The following is a 25568-nucleotide window of genomic DNA, read 5'->3' as shown; positions in this document are numbered from 1 at the left end:
GCAGATCAATGCCACCTGAGGCCAGTCATATTGGGTGAGGACTAATTAACTAATTAATTAGTTAACTAATTAACTAACTGGCTGGCAGAAATGCTCTTTATTTATACGATGATGTTTATCTGTACATAAACTCAGGTGTCCTGGTTTTCTTGTTGCTGTGGTAACACATCGGCAAAAACAAGTTTGAGGGAAAGGGGCTTATTTGGCTTCCACGTCCTGATGGCAGTCAGTCCCTGAGAGGAGTCAGGGCGGGAACTCCAGCAGCAGCCAAGGTTGCTGCTTAATGACGTGCTCTCAGGTACAGCCGTGCTCTCAGGTACAGCCGTCCAGCCTTTCTGAACCTCCCAGGACTGCCTGCCCAGGGTGGCACTGCCCACAGTGGGCTAGGCCTTCTAACCGTCAATCAACAATCAAGAAAATGACAACCAAACATGCCCACAGGCCAATCAGATGGAGACAGTTCCTCTTCATTGAGGTTCTGTCCTCCAGGGTGACTCCAGTTTGCATCAAGGTGACAAAAATTGACTGGCATAGTATGTGTTAACTCAAAAGGAAAAATGCACTCATGAATTAACTTCTAAAAGAGCACGGAGTTGAGCGCAGTGCCCCTCCCGTCGGCCCAGTGCCCCACCCACCTCTGCGCAGTGCCCCTCCCCTCGGCCCAGCGCCCCACCCACCTCTGCGCAGTGCCCCTCCCCTTGGCCCAGTGCCCCGCCCACCTCTGCGCAGTGCCCCTCCCCTCTTCCCAGCGCACCTTTATTCTCCAGTTGTCTCCAACATCATCTTTAATTCGGCTTAACCAAGATTCGTTGAACCAAGCTACGTCACTAAAACAAAAATAATAAAGGCTAAACTTTAAAATGGTTTTTATAACAGTTTAATCATTTAATTTATTTACAGTTTAGAATCTATAATAGTGAGATTAGCAGTAATTTAAATGAAGCTGCTAATTTTTTTGTGACTGGGAAAATTTTAACTTGGAATTTTCCCTCATTTAAGTGATCAACATCTGTAATTTAACAAACACTAAATATTTATTTAGCATTAGGCACTCTGTCAGTAGATGATCTGGATTAGCAACCGCAGAGAAGCACAAAGATCCCAGTGCTCGGACGGACATGTCTGGTACCCATTCACCCTCCCTATCTTAGGGACAAAGGAGAAAGGCAAAGCAACCTGCCACACGTGCACTGGGACATGCCACACCTCAAGCCCTCAAGAAAACTCGCTCTCATTAGAAATAAGGTCCTAGTGTTTATACTGAAGGTCAGGACAAATATCTGTCACATAAATATGTTACGGACATAGCAAGGTTTTAAACATACTACACATACACAGCACAGAAGCAGTCTGTATTCTAGAGTACTTGGAAACCTGTCCTCGGGACTGAGAAAAGCCAATATGAAGATCACACACTGACTCTTAGAGAAACAGCCACTAAAGGAAGTAAGAGCACACATAACTGAAAGAGCGGCTAGTGAAGAAAAACACAATACACTTATTTTCTGATAAAACTAAGCAAAAGCCATATTATTCTGTTTAATTCCATCCTTCCAGTCTTCAAGAACTTAAGCAGCTAACCCGAGGGGATAACTATCTCTACTTTACTAATAACAACCTCATTGCTGATCGGTGCCCCAAGACTATTCTTGAATAGAAATCTATCAGAAGGACTCAAGGTACTGGACTTCTACTGTTACTGCTAAGTGAAAACACTGGCTTTGGAGTCAAACTAAGCTAATACAAATCCCAGCTTCACTGTTTGGTTTCCAAAAGAACAGTTTGCTCTTTATACCCTCAGTCCTCATGGGTACAATGGACATAAAAATAGTAATACCCAGTTTATAAAGAAAAAACTTAAATGGTGGCTGTGAAGACGGCTCTGTGTATTTCGGCTCAGATCTGCGGCTCCCATGTAATAGCTGAGTGCAGCACTGCCAAGCGCTGGGGGTGAGATGGGGGCAAAGACACACAGATCCTGGGAACTGTCACCTAGCCTACCCGAAATGGGGAGCTCCAGGCCACACATTAACCTGTTCCTAAAAACAAGGTAGGCAATGATTGAGGAAAATATCTGATATCAACCTTTGGGTCCATAAGCACGCAAATGGACAATCAGACACAGGAATAATCATATAATGGGATCTGTCATGATATATTTAGTAAATACTCAGATGTCAGCTATCTGCCCAAACAGCTACAAAATGGAAAAGGCATAACGATGACTAAGGTCTGCATGTTTCAAATCTGTGCTACACTCCTCTTTACAAAAGACATGCAAACACGGTATAAGCAAGCATATATTATGTACCAGTTGGTCAAGAGACAGAGCCAAGCCTTTCTTCTGGGGAAGTGGAATACTTTCTTGGTGGTTTTATGTAGAACATTTCCCAAAAAGTTATGTTTCTTTCACATCTGTGCCTATAAATAGGAGCTTTTTTAGAAACAGGGTCTTCACAGACTCAATCAAGGTAGGAAAAGATTATATTGGCTTAGAATGGGTTCCTTAAGACTGGTTCCCTTACAATGGGACAGACATAGGTACAAACACAGGAAGGCTAAACAGGCACCGTGGCTCTAGAAATGCCCAGGACTACCAGAAACTGGAAAAGGAAAGGAAGATCCTGTCCCTGAAGCGTTGGAGTGAGGTCAGTCCATCAGACAGCTTGATTTAGGCTTCTAACTACAAGAACTCTAAGAGACTGAAGTTGTGTTGTTAAGTTACACCGCCTGGGGCACTCTTACAGCAGCGCTAGAAATTTTTCCACAATTGAACCTGCTACATGAATTTTTAAAAGACATACACATATTACATATCCAAGCTAAAGATAAGGAACTACAGAAGCCATCACTAAGTCCGTGGTTCCCATGACTAATCTTACAGCTTAGACAACTGTTTAAGGTCTTATGTAGACACATACCTGCCTCATAAACAAAAATGATTGTCTAAAATGTTGCCTTTTCTTTAAAAAGCAGAATTTATCTTCTCACATTTAAGAATTTTTATGTGATTTGGTATGAAGCATCAGTAAAATTTATTATAAATGTTACCAAATACAGTGATTTAAAACAGTCAAAGAAATACAATGAAATCACTCTTTTTATTAGAATTATAATACTCTGATCCAGATAAAGAAAAAGGTATTCTTAGAAGTCTTACTGCCCCCAATATAGACTGCTATATAAAGATTAAAAAACAAAACAAAGGTCCCTTTGATAAGGAGGCTACACTATCAGGGAGTACACTAAAACAAGCCGATGAAACTCCTGGGGGAGTGCTGCTGGAGGCGGGCAGGCAGGCTGGCTTGGACCTATTTTAGGTCACTGGTCATTTGTTCAGTGATGAAAGTTTTCTTATTAGCTAGTCTATTTTATTTTCCTTGTAAAATAAAAGCTACCAGAAGACAGTAACACACACACATGACAAGGATAAAGAGAGGGCGACAGGGCAGAAAGAGAGAGAATAAAAATGTGACTGTAGAAAAGAGGCCAGGTATCATTTAGACAAAATGCACCCGGTGCTACTCCTAACAGTGCTTGGTCAATCTAGGAGAGCGAACAGGAAATACCCTACAGCACAAATCCATTAAAGCTCATCAACACAAACAGAAATGATGTCTTTGGCCAAGTGCTTATGCCATGTCCATAGTCCTAGCAGTCTAGTGGCTGAAGCAGGAGAGCAGCTCTAAGTTCAAGGGCAGTCTGCACTACACAGTAAGGTCCACGCCAGTTTAGATGAGCGTGAAACTCTATGTTAAAAAACAGGAAAAAACAGGGCTGGTTTGTGGGGTGGATATGAAGACAGCACTGTTAAGGGAATGGATGGATGGGCGCCTTTTGTTCATGCCAACCAAAACATAGCCACTTCTGAACTCATAATTTTAAAATAATGTTTAGTGTACACTAATATATCAGAGACCAGACATTAAACTACTAAAGTCTTGCCCATAGTTTATAACTTCAAAGTCCACTCACTTAACATGATTATCAGTGGACTCATTTACTATTATTTCAATATTAGATTTTTAATGTAATCCTTTATCCAAATCCAGAATTTTCCGTGTCAAAAGTCTCTAAGAATCTCCATGTAAAGAGCCCTCATAAAAAACAATCCACATCTGTAGGAAACGCAGGCAAGTTTATCATTTATTTTGCCTTTTTTTAATTTCAATTTGGTTTAAGTGCATCTTTATAAACTAGCAAGGAATCATGAGGTGGCAAAATGTGCTGTTCCTAGTTGAAAGGATGCCTAGTTGAAAGGATGTCTGACTACGTCCACAGGATAGGATGAAATTTCAGTCACCTCTATACAAGTGTTGCAGCTGCTACTGAGTTTACTCTCTAATTAGGAATACTTTGGTCACTACTCACATTTGATGAAGAACTTGTGCCATGGTCACTCCATTAGTCAGCTGTTTGACATCTTGACAAGGTGAGGCAGTCTTGAATGTTTGCAGCTAAAATGACACAAAACCAATTATCTTACTGTTGAGCTATCCTTACAATACAAAATAAATAGAAAGCAATTAAAATATATAAAATCAAGCCTAATGTAGTACCTAATAGAGTAAAATATATAAAATCAAGCCTAATGTAGTAAAACACTGATGCTACATATGAAAGTATTCAGCATTTCTGAATAATACAAACTCAGATATATCTACTGGAAGGAGAATATCAGAGAAAGAACTTTTGAGAAAGCTGAACATTTGTAAGTTAAATTTTCACCGAAGTTACTTGATAGGAAATAAAAGCTGTAAGTGTTAAGTCTAAAACTACTTATGCCTCATGAATGCACTCTGAAAGAAACAGGGACTATCCAACAATTAGCCACAGAGGACAGAGTGGTTTCAATCTAGACTGTTAACATTTCAAATATTGATTTTAAAAATGTTCATGAGGGTGACAAGAAAGCTCAGTGGGTACAGGCATCTGCTGGTAAGTGTGATGGCCTGTGCTCGGTCTGCAGAGCGCACATGGCAGAAGGAGAGAACCACAGTGTGATGGCCTGTGCTCGGTCTCCAGAGCGCACATGGCAGAAGGAGAGAACCACAGCGTGATGGCCTGTGCTCGGTCTCCAGAGCGCACATGGCAGAAGGAGAGAACCACAGCGTGATGGCCTGTGCTCGGTCTCCAGAGCGCACATGGCAGAAGGAGAGAACCACAGCGTGATGGCCTGTACTCGGTCTGCAGAGCGCACAGGGCAGAAGGAGAGAACCACAGTGTGATGACCTGTACTCGGTCTGCAGAGCGCACAGGGCAGGAGGAGAGAGCCACAGTGTGATGGCCTGTGCTTGGTCTGCAGAGCGCACAGGGGAGAAGGAGAGAACCACAGTGTGATGACCTGTACTCGGTCTCCAGAGCGCACAGGGCAGGAGGAGAGAGCCACAGTGTGATAGCCTGTGCTCGGTCTCCAGAGCGCACATGGCAGAAGGAGAGAACCACAGTGTGATGGCCTGTGCTCGGTCTGCAGAGCGCACAGGGGAGAAGGAGAGAACCACAGTGTGATGACCTGTACTCGGTCTCCAGAGCGCACAGGGCAGGAGGAGAGAGCCACAGTGTGATAGCCTGTGCTCGGTCTCCAGAGCGCACATGGCAGAAGGAGAGAACCACAGTGTGATGGCCTGTGCTCGGTCTCCAGAGCGCACATGGCAGAAGGAGAGAACCACAGCGTGATGGCCTGTGCTCGGTCTCCAGAGCGCACATGGCAGAAGGAGAGAGCCACAGTGTGATGACCTGTGCTCGGTCTGCAGAGCGCACAGGGGAGAAGGAGAGAACCACAGTGTGATGGCCTGTGCTCGGTCTCCAGAGCGCACAGGGCAGGAGGAGAGAGCCACAGTGTGATGGCCTGTGCTCGGTCTGCAGAGCGCACAGGGCAGGAGGAGAGAACCACAGTGTGATGGCCTGTGCTCGGTCTCCAGAGCGCACAGGGCAGGAGGAGAGAACCACAGTGTGATGGCCTGTGCTCGGTCTGCAGAGCGCACAGGGCAGGAGGAGAGAACCACAGTGTGATGGCCTGTGCTCGGTCTCCAGAGCGCACAGGGCAGGAGGAGAGAACCACAGTGTGATGACCTGTGCTTGGTCTCCAGAGCGCACAGGGCAGAAGGAGAGAACCAACTCCTCCAAGTTGTTCTCTCACCTCCATGCTCCAGCCATTGCATGTGTGCAAATAATTACACAAGCACAATAAACAAAAAGAGAAAAGGGATCAATTAATTTAATTAAAGCTTGTAATTTAGGAAAGCTTCTCATAGAAAGTTCTTGGACAGGTCTTGGGGGTTAAACAGCAAAACTATGAACTTAAGGACCAGAGGAGGAAGCATCAGAAAATACTAATATTTTTATCACAGATACAAGAGAAAAGATAGTGTTTTTAAGAAGCACACACTTCTGCATCATTGGGTTGTCAGTAACAAGGATGAAAACTGAAGAGACAAGCAGAAGTCAGGATGCCGAAGGGATTGTGACAAACAGTGTAGACTCCATCTTATCCTTAGTAAAACTATGTATGTAATGAGAAACCACTGAAGAGTTTCTACCACAGAAGACAGTTGGGAGAACCAAGTGATGGAGGGTACCTAAGTAGATCATGCGTCTCCTATGTGGCTACCTGTTCAATGGCTACTAGCACAGTTGATATGGAGAAGCTAAGTTCTCCTGACGTGTAATAATACAGGGAAAACACATGTTTAAATCTGCAGCCACAGTAAGTCAGAAAATCCACAGTGGTCTTCGTACATGTTGGCTTTAGGGAAATAAAGAATCAGTAAGGAGCTACAGTAAGGAAGAGAGAGATCCAAGAGAGACGCAGAGCGCAATGTGCTTGTTTAGGGGAGAGCAGTCACGAGGTTCTTGCAAGCACCCTGTTTATAAAATGGGCAGCAGGGATACAGGAGGAATGGGTTGTATGAGATGTGTGTGAAACAAGAAGTTTGCAGTTGGGTGGGGAGGACGGTGGCTGGGCACAAGATTAATTTAGAAAATCAGTAGCCCTCCTGTCTACAAATGACAAACAGGCTAAGAAACAAATAAGGAAAATATACTGTTCACAAGAGCCACAAATAATATAGAGTATCTTGGTGTAACTCTAACCAAGCAAGTCAAAGGCCCGTATGACAAGAACTTCAAGTCATTGAAGAAAATATCAGAAGACAGAAAGATGCCCCATGCTTATGGATCAGTAGGATTAGCAGTAAAAAATGGCTATCTTACCAAAAGCCATCTACAGATTCAATGCAATCCCCATCGAAATATCAACCCAGTTCTTTCCAGACCTTGATAGAACAATTCTAAACTTCATATGGCAAAACGAAAAACCCAGAATAGCTAAAACAATCCTACACAATAAAAGAACTTCTGGAGGCATCTCCATCCCTGACTTCAAGCTGTACTACAAAGCACTAGTAATAAAAACTACATGGTACTGGCATAGAAATAGACAGGTTGATCAATGGAACCGAATTGAAGACCCAGAAATAAACACACACACCTGTGGCTACTTGATTTTTGACAAAGAAGTCAAAACCATACAATGGAAAAAAAGACAGCATCTTCAATACATGGTGCTGGTCTAACTTGATGTCTACACGTAAAAAAATACAAATAGGGGCTAGAAAAATGGCTCAGCGGTTAAGAGCACTGGCTGCTCTTCCAGAGGTCCAGAGTTCAATTCCCAGCATCCACACAGTAACTCACAAGCACCTCTAATACGATCTGATGCCTTCTTCTGGTATGCAGGTTTGTATGCATATAGAACATTCATACACATTAAATAAATACATCTTTAAAAAGAAAAAGAAAATGCAAATAGATCTATATTTATCACCCTGCACAAAACTCAAGTTCAAGTGGAGCAAAGACCCTAACATAAAACCAGAGACACTAAATCAGTTAGAAGAGAAAGTGGGGAAGAGCCTGGAACACTTTTGCACAGGAGACAACTTCCTGAACAGAACTCCAGCAGCCCAGGCTCTAAGGTCAACAATTACTAAATGTGAACCCTTGAACCTGAAAAGCTTCTGTAAGGCGAAGGACACTGTCAACAGAACAAAATGGCAGCCTACAGACTGGGAAAAGATCTTCACCAATCCTCCTCTGGCAAAGAGCTAATATCCAAAACATATAAAGAACTCAAAACATTAAACACCAAGAAACAAAATAACCCAATTGAAAATGTGGCACGGCGCTAAACAGAGAATTCGGAAAATGCAAATCAAAATGACTCTCAGACTCCATCATACACCAGTCAGAATGGCTAAGAACAAAAACTCAAGTGACAGTACATGCTGGTAAAGATATAGAGAAAGGTAAACACTCCTCCATTGCTATTGAGAGTGCAAACTTATAAAAACCACTTTGGAAATCAATATGAAAATTAGGAGTAGTGCTACCTTAAGACACAGTTTTACCACTCATGCGTATATAGGCAACAGATGCCCCAGACAAGGACACTTGCTCAACTATGTTCATAGCAGCTTTATTCGTAATAGCCAAAACCTGGAAACAATGTTGATGTCCCTCAACCAAAGAATGGATAAAGAAACAATAGAATACTATTCATCTATTAAAAACAAAGAAATCATAAAATTTGCAGGCAAATGGATGGAACTAGAAAAGATCATCTTGAGTGAGGTAACCCAGACACAGAAAGGCATACATGGTACGTACTCACTTATAAGTGGGTTTTAGCCATATACAGTAGAGGATAAACATACTACAATGCACAGACCAAAAGGAGATAAGTAACAAGGAGGATCCAAGGGAGGATGCTTAAATCTCACTCAGGGGAAATAGAGTAGACAAAGGCAGTCGTTAAAGAGAGGGAAGAAGGCAGGAAAGGGACCACAGAGAGATATGAGAGTGGAGATCAGACCTATAGAGAGTGGGGGAAAAAACCTATTAGGATGGAGGGCATCCCTGTGACAAGCTGAAGACCTAAGTCAGAGAGAGACGGGTCCTGTGAGGATATGAGGGGGATTCTAGCAGAGACGCCTAGTAGCAGGGGCCATAGAGAGTGAAGAGGACACTCTCTAACTAGACAAGACTTCCAGTAGAGAGAGGGGAACACCAACCCACCCACCAAAACTTCAACCCAAAATTTACCCTGCCTACAGGATGTGCAAGGAAAAAGAGCAGAAAGAGCAGAGATTGAGGGAATGTCCAACCAATGCCTGGCCCAGCCCAAGACACACCCCATGGGAAAGAACCAGCCTCCGACACTATTAATGACACCCTGTTATGCTTGCAGACAGGGGCCTATCCGAGTTGTCCTCTGAGAGGCTCCATTCAGCAGCGGTTTGAAACAGATGCTGAGACTCAGAGCCAAACACTGGGTGAAAAAGACCTGAAGTGTCAGGAGCTCCACAAGAAGAGCAACAGAGCCAACTAACCAGAACCCAGAGGGGCTTGCTGAGACTGACACACTAACCAAGGACCATGTGTGGACTGGACCTAGGCCCTCTAGACTGATGCAGCAGATGGGCAGCTCAGGCTTCTTGTGGGTCCTCTAGTAAGGGGACTCACAGAGAAGGCTGTCTCTGGCATGGACTCTGTTGCCAGCTTTTTGATCACTTCCCCTGGTGGGACTGCCTTGCCAGGCCACAAGGGAGGAGGACAAGCTCAGTCCTGATGCAACTTGATGACCTGGGGTGGATGGGAAGGGAGGGTGCTCCCCTGTTCTGAGGAATAGGGGAGGGGCAGTGAGGGGAGCGTGGGAGAGAGGGGCTGGGAGGAGACGAGGGAGGGGGCTATGATGGGGATGTAAACTGAATTTTTTAAAAAAGTGGTCAACTTCAGAATATTAGGCAGAAGAATCCTGATAGGAAACAGTGAGATGGCTCAGCAGGAGAAAGCACTTGCTAACAAACTCAACATGATTTCAATTCCCAGAACTCACATGGAAAGAAGCTCCCTCAAGTTGTCCCATCCCCGCACGTGCAATGACTGAAAACAATTTAAGTAGTCTAAAAAACACACTGTAGACATATACAGAAGGTGTCTATATGAAATGGAGTTGCCTCTCTGCACTATGTTTAAATCAATATCAACTTCTCTTAAAACAACTGCAAATGAGTTAGTAACACAGAATGTAATTTCACTTGGGTAAACTGAAAGGCTTTATAACCAAAACCAACAGAAGTATTTTTAAATGGGACTGACAAGATGGCTCAGTGTTACGAGCACTGGCTGCTCTACCAGATCCAATTCTACCTGGATCCAATTCCACCACCTTCAGGGCAGCTCACAGCCATCTTTTTAATTCCACTCTGAAAGGATACAATACCCTTTTCTGGCTTCCCCAGGCACTAGGCATGCTTGTAGCGCGCGCGCGCGCGCGCACACACACACACACACACACACACAGTCATACACATAAAAGGAAAATTTAAAATCTCAAAATATAATTTGATCAATTATGTTCTTAGATTGCACATACATTTGCTTTTACTCTTTTACTTGTTAAAGTTCAGTGGGAAAAAAAGAATCATTAAAACAATTTATCTCAATACCCTAGCTGTTGGGGAAAATTGAGCTCAAATGCAATTAAAAAAAAATCTCACAACATTAAAACTCAAAGTAGAATTTGAAAACATCTCTTCAAACTTACACATTTTCTCTCTTATGTAAATTATACCATTTTCCCTTTGACCTTGCATTTTCTAAATAGCAGTACATTTAAAAAACTATTCAAAAGAAACATCCAAGCCATAAAATCTAACTGTAAAGGAGTTACCAGAAGAGACACCCTTCACCTCACCAGCTTCTCTTGATATTTCTGCTTCTGGTAAGACCTTCCCGGGGTAAAAAGCAGCCCTCCCTCCAACCTCCTCCCAGAGGCAGGATCCGGCCCCCTGTGGCTATTGTCCTTCCAATCCTAGGAATCCTACCGCTGCTTCTCACACACAAACCCACTTAGCCTATTGAGGGCTTCCTCCACATCATCTGCTGGCCCTGCCTCACCGCGCTGACGCCAAGGGCTCCTCCATCGACTGGTCCTAACGCTTCCTCCCTGGGTTTGGAGGCCATTCCCTACGATTTCTACTCCTGGAAACCAAGATGCTACTAGAAATTCAGGACCAAATCTAAGTCACAGTTAATGGTGGACTACCCTTCTTAGCTAAGCTGCAAACTGCTAGACAGCTGCAGAAAGCATTAAGCACTGTACACACAACAGAAAGAAGTTAACAAGTCCGAACAGGACAAGGTGGGCAACAAGCAGGTTTAGAAAGGCTGTTGTAGAACAATCTAATCTGAAAGGCAACACCAGACGCAACACATGAATGGTGAAAAGCAACCGGCCAAAAGGATGAACTAAAAGAATCCTGAATTCAATGCAGCATGCTGGGCCTAGAGGTGTGTGGCCCTGAGGCACATCTAGAAAGGTCAACTATGGAATGGCAAAGAAAAAAGAAGTATGACTGAAGTTCTTGGAAAACAAGATGGAGGAGACTTTCAAGTCACAAAAGGGTGGACTGTGTCACATGTTGTACTTACTGGATTTGCCAAACACATAGGGATGAAAGTCTTAAAGAAAGGAAATTCAAATGCAATGAGCCAAGAGTGAACAGAAAGTAAAAGTATAAAGGTAAGGGTTTTGTTGTTGTTGTTGTTTTCAAATTTACTGGGAAAGAGAAAACGCCATAGCATGGAGTAGCCAGAATGGTAACTTATTTTTAAGATAGTAAAAGATTTAAGTAAGTGCAAACAAATAAAGGAAATGGCTAATAGAACACTGCACTAAGTAGCAGAGCCTCTTGGCACAAGCCTGCAATCCCAGCTGCTTGGGAGGAAGAAGAATCAGCCAGACTGAATTCAAGGCTAACCTGAGCATCTTAGGAGAGATGTCCTGACAAGTAAGAGGAGGGTTGAGGATACAGCTGTGTTGGTAGGAGGGTTTCCAGGGAACCCTTGTTGAGGGGTGGGCAATGGGAGCAGCAGAAAAGAAAAACAATACTCTAAAAGAGTTAGAAGGAACAGGGTTGAAAGGCAGACCCCAAGATAAAGAGGTGGTCTTACACCTCAAGGCCAAGATTCAATTCCGGGTAGAGCTAAATAGAGCATGATGAAGCTCCCAATGAAGACTTAACATGTCGGGGAGAAAGCAGCAGTGATGGGTTGTCAGCCTTTCGCTTTTCTCCCATGTACAGCAGCCTGGGAGTGCACTGCACAGACCAATTAGCAACTGCTAACCGGCAGCCCTCTGTTGTCTGTGAATCCTTATCTGGTTCGTATTTTTTCAGATCTTGGGGAACTTTGCCTTCCATTGTAATTATACACAGATCTGCTAGTTAAACTGATTCCTGAGAGCCTAGCTCAGAGTAGGAAGTTAAAAAAAAAAAAAACACTGCTTTGTGAATGGCTATGGCCATAACATTTGGAAATATTGTCGTGCAGTTTAAGAAAATCTTGTACTTCACCGTGACCTCACAGGGAAGTCCGTGACATCATAAAGAGCCTAGTTTATCCTTACAGTCAGATGATCAGAGTACAAAATTGAGAGACCTACACACACCCGACGGTTAGCCGTTTGTCTTAAACAAAGCAGATCATTAAGATACTGCCTTCTTTCCTTAAAGAGAATATCTAACCCTAAATACTAATTTAAATGAACATGCAGATTGACAACGAGCTAAATGTTTTAAACCCTGAAATCCTAGCTACTGGCATTCTACTTGAAACTTGTTATTTAAGCCCAAAGTGGAAAAGTTACTCCAAATTTCAAACACTCACAGGGACCTTTCCCACTTGCCCTTTGGATTTGCTGGCATTAGGAGATGGGTAGGCAATCTCTCGGAGGAGGTAGGTAATCCCCCCCCCCCACAGTCTACTTAACACTCCAATTGGACACACTGATCTCCACACAACTATACAGCTGGGCTGAGCACAGAGAAACTCACCAACAGCAGTTCGTAGGCTCAAGTACTATCCTAGCACAACCAAGGGTTAGGAATCCCACACCTGGATGCCAGTTCTGTCCTGTCTAGGCAATTTCAACAGGTTACAAAAACCATTTCGTCCACTGGAATACTCGAAAAATCTGAGGACGCAGCTAGTCTGTCAAGTCGGCACTAATAAATCCTGCGTCGTATAGATCAAGTGTAAACAAACAACAAAAGTGCCATTTTTTTTCCACTTTAAGGGAAAACAGAGGGGGAAGGAAGGAAGGAAGGAAGGAAGGAAGGAAGGAAGGAAGGAAGGAAGGAAGGAAGGAAGGAAGGAAGGAAGGAAAGAAGAAAAACCACGGGTTTAGGCTGTGCCTAAAACCACGGGTGCCACTGTTGCGTGGGCCCTGAGGGGACAGCAATCTAGAAACAGAGCTGGCCAGCGGCCTCCTAGCCACCTGTGCGCACAGCGGGGCGCTGTGGCTGCGCGGAGAGCCAGGGTCCCCGACGGGGAGGCATACGTGGCAGCCTGAGGTTCGGTGCCCAGCTCGCCCCGCGGGCGGCCTCGCTCGCCGTCGGGTCCCGGAGCGGCACTCACCCAGATGATGAGGCTGTCGCACAGCGGCAGCTCGGGCGGTGGCAGCGGCTGCGGGTCCTCCATGGTCCGGGAAGCTGGACGTCGCGCTCCCGGCGGCGGCGGCGACAGATGGGACCTCCGCCCGGGGGCCCGCGTCAACGACCTGCGCGCCCGCCACCGGAGCTCGGCTGCCAAGCCGCCCGGCGCCCGCGCCCGCTCACGCCGCTCACGCCGACGTCGCCCACCGCGTCCGCCCCGCGCCGCCGCACCTGAGCCGGCCCCGCCCGCGGACGGCGCGCGCGCACGCACACACACACACACACACACACACACACACACACAGACACACACACACACGCACACACGCACACACCGGGGCGCTGAGTGACCCCGCCGAGCACCAGTCACAAAGAAGCTGGGCGCCCCGCGAGGCCGGCAGGGCGGGAGCAGCGGGAACAGGTTCCCTCCACCCCCCCAGGAGGGATGCTGATTGGACGCGCTCCAGGGGTCTCTTGGCCAATCACGGACGGGAAAGCCCGGGGAGGGCGGGAGGAGAGGGAGTGGGTGGGCGGAGGTTTGTGACCTGGCAGGTGCAATGTGGGCGGGGCGGTGCTGGAGGGGGGCGGGGAAAAGGAGAGCGCGCCTGCGCGGGCTGGAGTGGGCAAAGGGTAGTAGCAGCCGTGGGCGGCTCGACTTGCAGGTCGGGCTCTCAGCTGCTTAGCACCTGAGCAGACCCACGCTCCTCGGGGTCCCATGAGAACCACTTTCCTCCTAGGTACTCATGGGGAAGATATGTTTTAATTTGAAGACGTGTCCCAAGAAGTGAGTTTCCCAAGGGTGGTGGAGGGGGCAACAGACCTTCATGCTCCCTAAGTCCAAGAAGCAAGGGTTCACATGATCACAGGTGGTGGCCAGATTCATTTTTAAATAGAGCAAAAAAAAAAAAAAAAAAAAAAAAAGGAATGCCGTTTTCAGACAGAAAAAAATGAAATGACGTTCAAAAAGCATAGGCGGTTTGTGTATACTCTACCCGCCTCTTTTAGAGTTGAAAAATAAAATCTGTTTTCTCTGAGGATGTTGGTGGCATGGTGCATAAAATCTGGAAGGTGGCATGCCAACATGATGGCTTCTGTCGTTATTTGGAAGAGGCTAAAATAGTCTCATTGTTGCTCTTGGTTTTCACAGCTTCACTCATTCATTAATCCGTCATTAATCCATCCTCTGCATTAAGAAGCAGTGGGTCATCTAAATCTCACTATTCACATTGAATAAAACTGTTGGATGATAAATTATAAGCCCCTAATATAAATCAATCTTATTTTTACAATATAGCCAGGACATTTGCTGGCATCCTTGACGCTATCTCAGAATTTTGGTGAAGTGTCTTGAGTTGCTTAATATTCTGGACACTGTAAACAGTAATGTAAGTTCATAAAAACTACAGGCAGTAAGAGTTGAAGAGTCAGTATTGTTAGTCCTCCCCCCTCAACCCGCGTACCCACTGTTGCTCACAACTTTATCTTATGGTAGAAAGCCCAGCCTTCACATTCCCAGAAGTCACTCTAGTTAAAATATAGGCACACATTGTGAAAATAATGTAAATTGTAAACTTTGCAATGTGAGTTAATATAACCATACATACTTTGAAACACATGAGGACACATACCACTGAGAACCACAGATTAGTGACCTATTGAAATATTTAATGAGTAGCCAGGAAGGGGGCTATGCTATCGGACTCCAGATAAATAGAAAATTAGTTCTCAGGGAGGGGGGTAGGGGGGGATAACCATTTAAATACATTGTTAGAGATAGTTGGTGAATTGAGAAAAAAGTTCAATTATTTAAAATTTCAATAGTTAGAAAAACACATCTTGAAATACAAAAATAAAAGACTAATTCTGAAAAGTGTGAAATGAATATAGCTCTAAAGTAAAGCTTTAGGGGAAAATTGATGCACTTATCCGGGAAGTTTAAAGATGTGCTTTTTATTTTCATTGCTGTGTGTCTGCAACTATTAGCTGCAGGCTCCCTTGATGGCCAGAAGAGGGCATCAGATCTCTTGGAGATAGAGTTACAGGCAGTTTTGGGTAGCCTACCACAGATGATAGGAACAGAACTCTGGTCCTCTGCAAGAACAACAAGTCCTCTTAACTCTGAGCCATCTCTCCTATTGATCAGCAAGTCCAACATTGATCAATGACGAGTAATGAATAATTAATTACTAGTCTAATCAATGTAAGATTCATATGTAATAAAAATAAGACAAGAATATTTAATAATAGAAAAAGTTCTAACAATGAACTTACATATAATGAAAATTATAATTAATTTACATTAAATATGAGTTTAGATATAAAAGAATCAGCCATAAGACCTCAACTTTATAGATATTATGTATATATTTTAATGTGTACATGTTAAGGTATTAAGTTTATAATAATAATCTATGTGCTTTTATCTGCCTGTTGTTCACCTGTGCTAATTTTTAGTGATGGAATAATAGAATACCCAAGACAATGTGTTCAAGCTTTCAACCTGGCATTAATGTTTTTAAGTTATTGTTCAATTTTGTACAGTTGGATAAAGCTAATTTAAAACACTGATTTTAAAGTACAAATTGGCACAATCTTTTTTAAAAATGAAACATTTCAAAAGATTATGAAGTTCTCAAAGCTATAGTTTCAATTTCAGAATCAAGTCTACGAAAATAATCAGATTGCAGTGATGTTTAACATTCTAAACCAGCCGCAATAAAATACTTACAAGTGGTTAACATCATTTACCTTTCTATTAATATGTTTTGAACTATGATTATTTAAAGAAATATAATAGAATTTTAACATAAAACAAAGGCATCATTATGTACAAAAATCCCTATTTGTTCCTGTATTGTGTATGCATACATCCCTGAGAGAAGGGTGGCGAAATGGAAAGAGAAAAGCCTAAAGAAAGAAAACCAAAATGTTAATGACCAAAATGACGGTGCCTTGGCATCTGCAGGTGCTAGAACAGTGGGTGAGTTTTAACATCCTCTTACTTAACAACATTTTAAAAAATTTTCCTACAGTGAAGTTATTCTCAGAAAAAGTATATAAAGTTCAAAATTTGTCAAAAGCCCACTTCAACACCACAGGGTAAACTGAGGCAGGGCCTAGAGTCTGCAGGGGCCAGAGCTGATGACTCCTGGCGACAGATCATCCAGCAGACTTTTCTCTGAGGGTAAAGAGCTTGATTCTCCAGGCCAGAACTGATTGTACCTGGCTGAGGACCGGAGCTGGTGGCTCCTGGCGTGGACTGCTACTCATGGTAGCCAGTGACTAGGGGGAAAAAAGACAGAGACCTACACACACACACACACACACACACACACACACATACACACACACACACGTGGATGAAGCAAGACAACCTCCAATGAGCAAGTTCCAACAAGCTTCAACAACTTCACACATACATACACACACACACAGAGATACATACAAACACATATACATACATACACACACAGAGATACATACATACACAGATACATACATATATACATACATACACAGAGATACGTACATACACACACATACATACATACACACATACATATATAGATACACACATACAGACTGATACAAACATGTTTACACATTGGATGGAGCAAAGCTCCAGTGCGCAAGCTCCAACCACATTACATGCATACACACATCTGGTGGGTGGAGCAAACTCTACAGGCTCCAACCATTTTATTTATTTTTTCCTCCCACAGCTTATATATGCCAGCAAAATCTTTCACAGAAGATAAAAATCACAATGTGGTTATATTCTATTTTTCTTCAAGTGAATGATTGCAATGAGTATACATAGAAAAAACATGTTCCCCAATACCCTCACATAGTCATATGTTTTACTTGTTATGGGTGAAGAACAAATTATTCGCAAGAACCCACACACATTTGTAAATAAGCAACATGTTACAGACTAACAAAGTGTAAGCAAGAAAAATAAGTTTTTCAGCCAGTCTTTTTTTACTGGCAGGCTTCAATTTACTGTTGGTTACAGAGAAATAATCAATTACCTCTAAAAGTAATCATACAAATCTTTTTTAAAAATCACAAATCTAAACTTTTATATAAAAACAGTCACAAATCTAAACATTTATATAAAAACAAATCAGTAATTTGTGCTTTAAGTCCTCAAAGTGCACATCTGCTCATTAACAATTTTTATTAGGTCAAATCAGGAAACTAAGGGAAAAATGGGTACAAGAACTGATCATCACCAGGCCAGGTTCAGTGAGAGAGTCACAGCGGCCAGTGCTAATTAGAGCTGCTGTTCTTGCTTGCTAAGCTCAGGAAGTCCCCAGTTCAACTACTGAGAGTGTACTTTTCTGAACTTCAAATTGTTCTCAAGATTTTCTACATCATCTTATGCTAACATTTTAGAACTATTTAAATCAAATCAGGAATTCTGTAAAATCAACAACTCATCTAAACAGTATTATTTTATGAAAGTTGATCTTCATATTGATCTGCAGGAATACTACCCAAATGAGTGGGCTGCCACCCAGGAAACAATCATACCAGACCATAGGCAGTGAGGGTCTCCCTACACCCAACCATGCCAGACATACGAGGAATACAGCAGCGACAAACATGAGAAGGCACAGCAGCCACCAGAAACAACCTAGAGATGAGGCCCTTGGGGCCATGCTTCTCCATGGTACATGGCAGCCATACAGAATGGTGGGCCGTGTCCAGGATGCTCACCTGCCCACTGCAGCTCCTCTTGCACAGTGTCCATTAAAATTATTAGAAATTCTAACTATTGTAGGCATGCAACTGTGGAAGAACACACACACACACACACACACATCCACCTACATATCAATACAGAAAGTGATTGAAAAGAAAATTGTTTAAAAATCCACCCAAACTTTTGTGTGGGGACCTAATGCCTTTTCTTATTGCCTGGGCACATTTCAGCAAGTTACTTAATTTCATTGTCTCAATTTTAGTCTCTGTGAACTAGGATAATGACACTATGTTCCTATATTATTCTGGAAGTTTTTATGGTGAATTGGAGGCATATTCTTAATGCTGTTGGAATGACATGAGACAGTCTTCAATCATGAGGAAGAGACGAGAATTCCAGCAGCGGGGAGGGCAGCTCCTTGAAACTCGGTAGCAAAAAGAAACAAGGGGATCATTTTAGCATGCTCTAAGCAGGATGAGCTTAGTAAAATGCTTGCTCACTGTTTCGGGTGGGGGGGGGTCACTCTGTTCAAGATTCAAATTTTAGGGAAGTCATCTGATTGCTTAGGTTGGGATATGGTACCCAAGCCTTTGCCAGCCAGAGGAGAGCATGCGTAGACGAGCTGACCGGTTGAGACTGCAAGATCAAGATAAATCAGGGACAGGGATCTATAGAAGAGGACGGATGTGTACAAGACAGAAACAGCCTTCGTAAGCTGCCAGAGCTGTATCAGCTCAAATTCATGTACTCCCTTTGATGAAAATCCTGCCTCCTCCCATTTGTTCAAGCCATTGTTGAGGTTTACCTCTCACCAGTGGGATAATCCTGAACAGAACGCACGTGCATATTAAGTGGTGACCGTCTGCAAAGACAGGGACAAACCTCCCAGCCAGGGATGTTTTCAATCGGGGTTGAATAGTTAGTAGCTGGAAAATGTCCATCAAGGATGTGGGCTCCTTCGCTCTGGCCGGGGTTCTATAGTCACACTGGTGGGAACTGTTTCGAAACCAGTGTTCCCTGGGAATCAAATGATGACAGTAGGAATTCTCCTCTGAGACTCTTGTAGCTGTAAGTTTCAGGGATGTGTCACCTGTGCAGCTAGCTGCCTTTTCACACAGTTTAGCTCAGTGCTAGAAACTGACACTGATGTTGTCTCTATGTCACTGGACGGCCCAAAGGGATTTCTAAGGTTTCCACGAAAATTTCAAGCCAAGTGCAAACTCAAAGCAGCAGTAAAGGCGCTCTGCCACTGGAGGAGGGCCATCTTCAGAGCAAGGGACCTAAAACGACAACGTATGGGGAAAGACTGACATCAAGGAAAATCCTTACAGCTTCCTTTTTCAAGCAGCGTTTTCTGGACCACAGACTCTGAGATTGGCATGCAGATCTATTAAATGTTTTTGACCAACTGTTCTGAGAAAGGAACCACACAGAAGGAGAGAAGCGGGCTGTAGGAGAGTCCCAGTGAAGGCCACATCTGGTCCAGCCTCAGGTGCAAGTGCCCTTCCAAGCCGTCCTGCACTTAAATGAAGATGCATCAGTTTGGGTGGACTGTCCTGGAAAGGGGGCCTCACAACCTATGGGATTTAATACTGCTGCTTCTGCTTCTGCTGCTGCTGCTTCTGCTGCTGCTGCTGCTGTGGGCTGGCTCCTAGCAGCACTTCCAGGTGTGGGGAAAGCCAAGGACAGCCAGTGCTCTCGGCAGAGTTGGACCCCCACAGTCATTATGGGTAAGACTAGGAGTGCCCATCTCTCAGACTTCTATAAAATGAAGGGGTAAGCGACCATAAGTGTGCCAGTAAATTACCCTAAATACAAAATTAAAATAGTCATAGAAGAAAAATGTTGACATCCTCAGTCCTTAAATTAAGAAGATTCCAAAGCAAGCATGGATTGTAGCCAGAGCTGTGGTTCACATAGGGGGCAAATGTGAAATAACTACGTAAATTATATCTTGGAGAATTTAAGACTGAGCAACCCCAAACAAATAAAAACCAACAAGGTAAATTACAACACATTGCAATCTTTCCAGTCCTATTTTAAATTTTCAGGGAAAAGACCGATAATTATTGAATAAGACAAAATATAACTATTTCATTTACTGAAATGCTTAATTTTTAATATAACTGAATAACTATTGTATTTTTCCCAAACAACTCAAGTGAGAAAAATTAAACATGTCAGATTTTTCAAATATTTGAAAACAACAGATAAAATATACTGATAATGTAACTATTATTTTAAAAGTTTAAATATTTAAATATTCTATTACTTGTCTATATTGACCTAATTGATTCATAACATATGTTACCATCTTACACTTGGTTAGAAGAAACGGTTCATGCTCCTTACTGGTGCCCTATTTTTATGCACAAAATTCCTTCTAATCCTGGTGAGCAGGTTTTCAAAACAACTAGCACAGAGGGGCACATAGTGCATAATCATTTAATCCACAGATGCTTATCTATAAAAAGCAAACATAATCTAGATTTACATGTAGTATAACTAATCAAGCTACTGCCTGCTGTTTCCAAGACTTAAAATTGATATTTAACAAAGAAAATGACAAAATAAATGAAACCTCGGTAAAGACATCTTCACAAAACATATTAAACAGGCTCAAGAAAAATAAATTTTAAAAAAGACTGTCAGTGCAGTATTTAAAATACTACTTGTATCTTATTATAAAAGAGAAAGTTATATTTGACATGATTGTGGCTAAAACATGATATTCTGAACTTTCTGTGTGGATGAATTGAAAATATATCAAAGTGAAACTTGCCTTTCGAGAGATATTTAGTTCATTGTCCATTATATATAATATAATGTGTTTTAAAATATCAAAGTGCTAGAAAGAAGGAACTCAGGAATCTTTCAAGGACAGAAGACAAAACTTAGTTCCTTGGGCACCATCATGAGTTAGGTTGTAGGAACAAAGAATTGCCTGTGAAGACATGTGACAGGCTTATTTGTGTAAGTTGCAGAAAGGACCCAGAGACCCAGTATGGCTGATGAATATGTGATACTGTTTAACTGAATTTATAAAAGTCTCAATGTGGACTGGAAATATTTCCCAGTGGTCCTGAAAACAAAGCAAAACAAAAAAGGAAGAGGGACAGGGAGCAAGAAAAGAAAAGAAAAAAAGAAAATGAAGGAAAAAAAAATCCTCAACAAGGCTTAGTCCAAACTATACCTCATTATGTGATGCGTATCAGCGTGGTCCTGATGCTGTAAATGACAGTGGCACTAAGGAGGATGCTGTTGAGGATGAGGGGCTGTACCCTGTTCTGTGTGGTTCACAGGTGCCAATTCACTTGTCTGCAATGGTCAGTCAGCGTATCTACTCCACCGTCTGACATGATATTTTCTACTTTTATTTACAAACAAGCACACTGAAGCTTAGAGACGTTCCTGTGTTCGTAGGCTGCACATGTCCAACAAATCTCTAACATTTTGTAAAGAGCATCCTCAGGGAGGTGAGGCCAGTCTTTTAAAGACTATCTTGTAACATGAGAAGCCTGTGTGATCCTTCATTGACCAACTCCGGGTTTCCGGTTGTGACTGACACGTTTCTTCAAGTAGTCAGTGTTCTTTTTGTTCAACGCTGTTTACCAAACAAAGTCATCGTCTTGAAATGAGTGAAAGTAAAGAAATTGCTACCTGTTAAAGACTCTGCTGAATGAAGATAATCAATAACTACAAGTGATGATTCGGGGACCCTGAATATATTAAACTAGTGATTCTGTTTTGTTCTGTTTGGTTGGTTGGTTTTTTTTTTTATTAATTTGTTCATATTACATCTCAGTGGTTATCGCATCCCTTGTATCCCCCCATTCTTCCCTCCCTCCCATTTTCCCCTTACTCCCCTCTCCTATGACTGTTCCTGAGGGGGACTTCCTCCCCTTGTATATGCTCATAGGGTATCAAGTCTCTTCTTGGTAACCTGCTATCCTTCCTCTGAGTGCCACCAGGTCTCCCCATCCAGGGGACATGGTCAAAGGTGAGGCACCAGAGTACATGTGAAAGTCAGACCCCACTCTCCACTCAACTGTGGAGAATGTCCTGTCCATTGGCTAGATCTGGGTAGGGGTTTGAAGTTTACGGCCTGCATTATCCTTGGCTGGTGCCATAGTTTGAGCAGGAACTCTGGGCCCGGTTGTTTGGTATTTAAGCTGGGTGTTTAAGGAAGCTCTGGCTGGCCTGGACCTCAATAGGTAGACCAAGCTGGCCTTAAATTCAGAGATCAGCCTGACTCTGCCTCTCAAGTACTGAGATTAAAGACATAACTCATCTCTTAAACTATTTTTTTTACCTAGTTTCTTTATAAACATGACGTTTTTCAATAAAAAAATGGCCAGTTTAATTAAAGAACTGTCCTACTACTGAAAATTTAATATTTGTATACACATTGTTTTCTTCGTTTTAGTTGTTACATTCTCAGCGGATACTTAGACATATCACACTACTACGACTACTACTACCACACACACATGCAGTTCAGTATCTCCTAACAGTCAGGTTGTTCCAATATGAACGCATGTTTTTACCCTTAGGAAATGTAACATTGATGTAATAGTATCATTTAATGTGCACTCCTTAAGTTGACTTAATTGTTCCCAATTATTCATCTCTGCTCGTTTTATCCAAGTATATAAAATCAAGAGACGGAGGGCGATGCACTATGTTTACAATCATGCGGTTTTAGTTTCTCTAATGCAGGTTGGTTGCGTGGCGTGTGATCTTCCATGGCAGCAGCGGTTTTGAGAAGGGGCTGGTAGGTTAGTCGGGGAGGCTCTTCATGATCAGGTGTGGCGCAGTGGTTTGGGGTGTGGTTCCATTCTAAGCATATTGGCAGAACCACGGCTGTGGGTTGTCTGGTTATCAGGGATGATGAAGTTTATAGTGTAGTTAGTGTGGTTCCCTCCAGATTTCTCCATGGTCACTTGGAGATACTGACAAAACTAAGACTCCATAGTGCGTTATCCTCCAAATCCTCCCACCTAGTGCTTTCAGCGTTCCTTGACAATTCTTGCTGTCTGTGTCACTTCAGGAGGGGTGAATATGGTTTTCTATCTCCATGATTCCTTCCACGTTTGTTGGGATGTGGAGGCAGCAGCTGACACTCGTCTTTTAAAAGGAGCTTGCCCTTTTGACCTTTAACGGTTTAGCAGTGTGAATGTGGCCCCCATGCATCTACGTTTGCCATCTCTATTGCATTGTAATCGCATGTCAAGTTGTGCTCATAGGAACTCCTGCCATGTGTTCATTTTGCACATCTTCTGTGCTTCCTGACATGGAGTGAGCAAGGGGCTTTCCTGGCCTGTCCTCAAATCAGCCTTTTCTCCAAGGATCCCAGGTTCCATGCTGCCGAGGAAGGCTGGGTTTCTCAGCGTCTGCTTCCTTACTGCACTCTGACTCCTTGAAAGAAGATCTCACGACCGTTGTTCAGATAGAGGCACTCTCGTAAGAGGCACTCACTGGAGTGAAAATACTTCTATGCCTTCTGACTTTGTAGGAATAAGAGGCTGAAAGAATTAGGGTGCTGGATCCCTGGCAACACCGAAGGAAGAGGTTCCTTGGAAAAAGAAATAAAGCCAACAGCAATTTCCTGTTGGCAAGGATCACCACCACAGAATTAAAATTAGTAGAACAGCCTTATTTTACCCATGGAAAAATCTCCATATATGCCTCCATCTCTCTTACATCACAGTAGGGGTTTTTAATACTTTATTATTTGTTATTTATTGAGATGGGCGTGACCAGCGTGCTGTGATGTGTGAGTGGAGTGGAAGAGAAAGAGCAACTCAAGAAAGTCAGTTCTCCCCTTCACCACGTGGGTCCCAGGGACTAAGCCGAGGATGCCAGGTATGGCACCAAGCTCCTTTACCCACTGAGGCATCTCTCCAGCCCCTACATACTTTTTAAGACACCCACAGAGGGAACAGTGGGTCAAATCCCTGGGTTTTGAGAACAGCGAGCTCTGGTAAGGCTGCTGTCTGCTCCACCCGAAGCTCTCACTAGCACCTTCACAAGCAGGAGCCTTTGATTGAAATTGAGGTTCAAATGCTCTCTACTCTGTGCTGGGAGTTTTCTAGTTCTTGTTGATTTTGGGGGGAGGGGTGGAGAAGGTTCCAGACAGGGTTTCTCTATGTAGTCCTGGCTATCCTGGACTCGCTTTGTAGACCAGGTTGGCCTCAAACTGCCTCCCCAAGTGCTAGGATTACAGGTATGCACCACCATGGCCTGTTTTCTGTTGAGTTTTTTTAAGCAGAAAAGAAACTCAAAACGAACAGCATGTCAGTCGGACTGTTCATTACAAGTACAGTCTATTGCCAGAAGTCAGTGCTAACCATGGGAAAGCTAGTGCAGGCTGGTCAGAAACAACAGCAGCAAGTGACCTGAGGAGTGCCGGATGGATGGAGAGCTGTGTTTTCTTCTCTGTTATTATGACGCTGATCACGTTTCTGAACTACTTCTCTTCTCAATTTTCTTACTATAAATGAAGGTAATATTAGTTTACCCAGCTGAGGAAACCAGTTTCCATAGTGTCAGTGAACACATACTCAATGTCCTCTCTTGGTGAACCATTTTTTCATTGACATAAGAAACATGGGAGGAAAAGAAAAACAAAACAACAACAACAACAAAGGTGGAGTGTCTATCTTTTCCATGCTAACAGTATAATTAGTTTGTAAAACTTTAATATAAAAGGCAATGTTCGTTTTCAAATTTAAAGATGTGTTTATTTTATGTGGAGGAGCATTATGCCTGCGTGCATGTGTGTGCCTTCAAACATCAGATCTCTTGGGACTAGAGGTACAGATGGGTGTAAGCCATGTGGATGGTAGGCATTGCTCCCAAGACCTCTGCGAAAGCAACAAGTGCTCTTAACCACCGACACAACTCTCCAGCCTTTTGAAAAGCAAATACAATAACACTGTAAATGTTACAGAAAGCCGCTTAAAGCACACCATGTAAGTAACGAAGCCATGAGAACATCTCAGTCACCAATGGCATTATAAGCCTCCCCACTCTAAATAACGAAGCATAACTGTATCTTATTCCTACCATTCCTACGGTGTTTTAATAAATACAATGAAAAGGAACAAAAAAATAAGCAAGAAAAATAACAGATAGAAAATGAAAAAAGACAGGAAAATATAAGGAACACAACAAAAACAATGGCATAACTACACATAAAAGTCAGCATGTCTATGTTTCTGGTTTGCACCGACTTCTCTAAATGACTTAAACATGCCAGAATTGGGCAATAATTATAAAGTTACACGGGGGCCTGTATAAGGTATGAAGTGTGTTTGTAGAGAAAACAATGTAAACGCATGGCACATATGGGAGAAAACATT

The 25568-nt window shown here is 43.0% G+C and overlaps 1 protein-coding gene across 3 annotated transcripts in view; it reads right to left on the bottom strand.

Annotated features, from left to right (window-relative positions):
• Positions 1 to 13910, bottom strand: part of HOOK1 (hook microtubule tethering protein 1) — a 49395-nt gene extending 35485 nt beyond the window's left edge. For 2 of the 3 annotated variants that reach the window (XM_084788132.1, XM_084788133.1), the window contains exons 1-3: positions 13480 to 13910; positions 4372 to 4457; positions 755 to 827 (exon numbers count right to left, since the gene is read on the bottom strand). In XM_084788132.1, coding sequence (XP_084644258.1) covers positions 755 to 827; positions 4372 to 4457; positions 13480 to 13542 — 222 coding nt within the window. In that variant the 5' untranslated portion in view covers positions 13543 to 13910. Of the gene's footprint in view, positions 1 to 754; positions 828 to 4371; positions 4458 to 12896; positions 12916 to 13479 lie in introns of those variants that run through there. The other variant, XM_084788134.1, reaches the window with a different exon arrangement.
• Positions 13911 to 25568: the final 11658 nt, after the last annotated feature.

Source organism: Acomys minous (genome assembly GCF_964271855.1).
Source record: "Acomys minous genome assembly, chromosome: 1".
Lineage (NCBI taxonomy): Eukaryota > Metazoa > Chordata > Mammalia > Rodentia > Muridae > Acomys > Acomys minous.
This window is presented reverse-complemented; position numbering and strand designations above follow the sequence as displayed.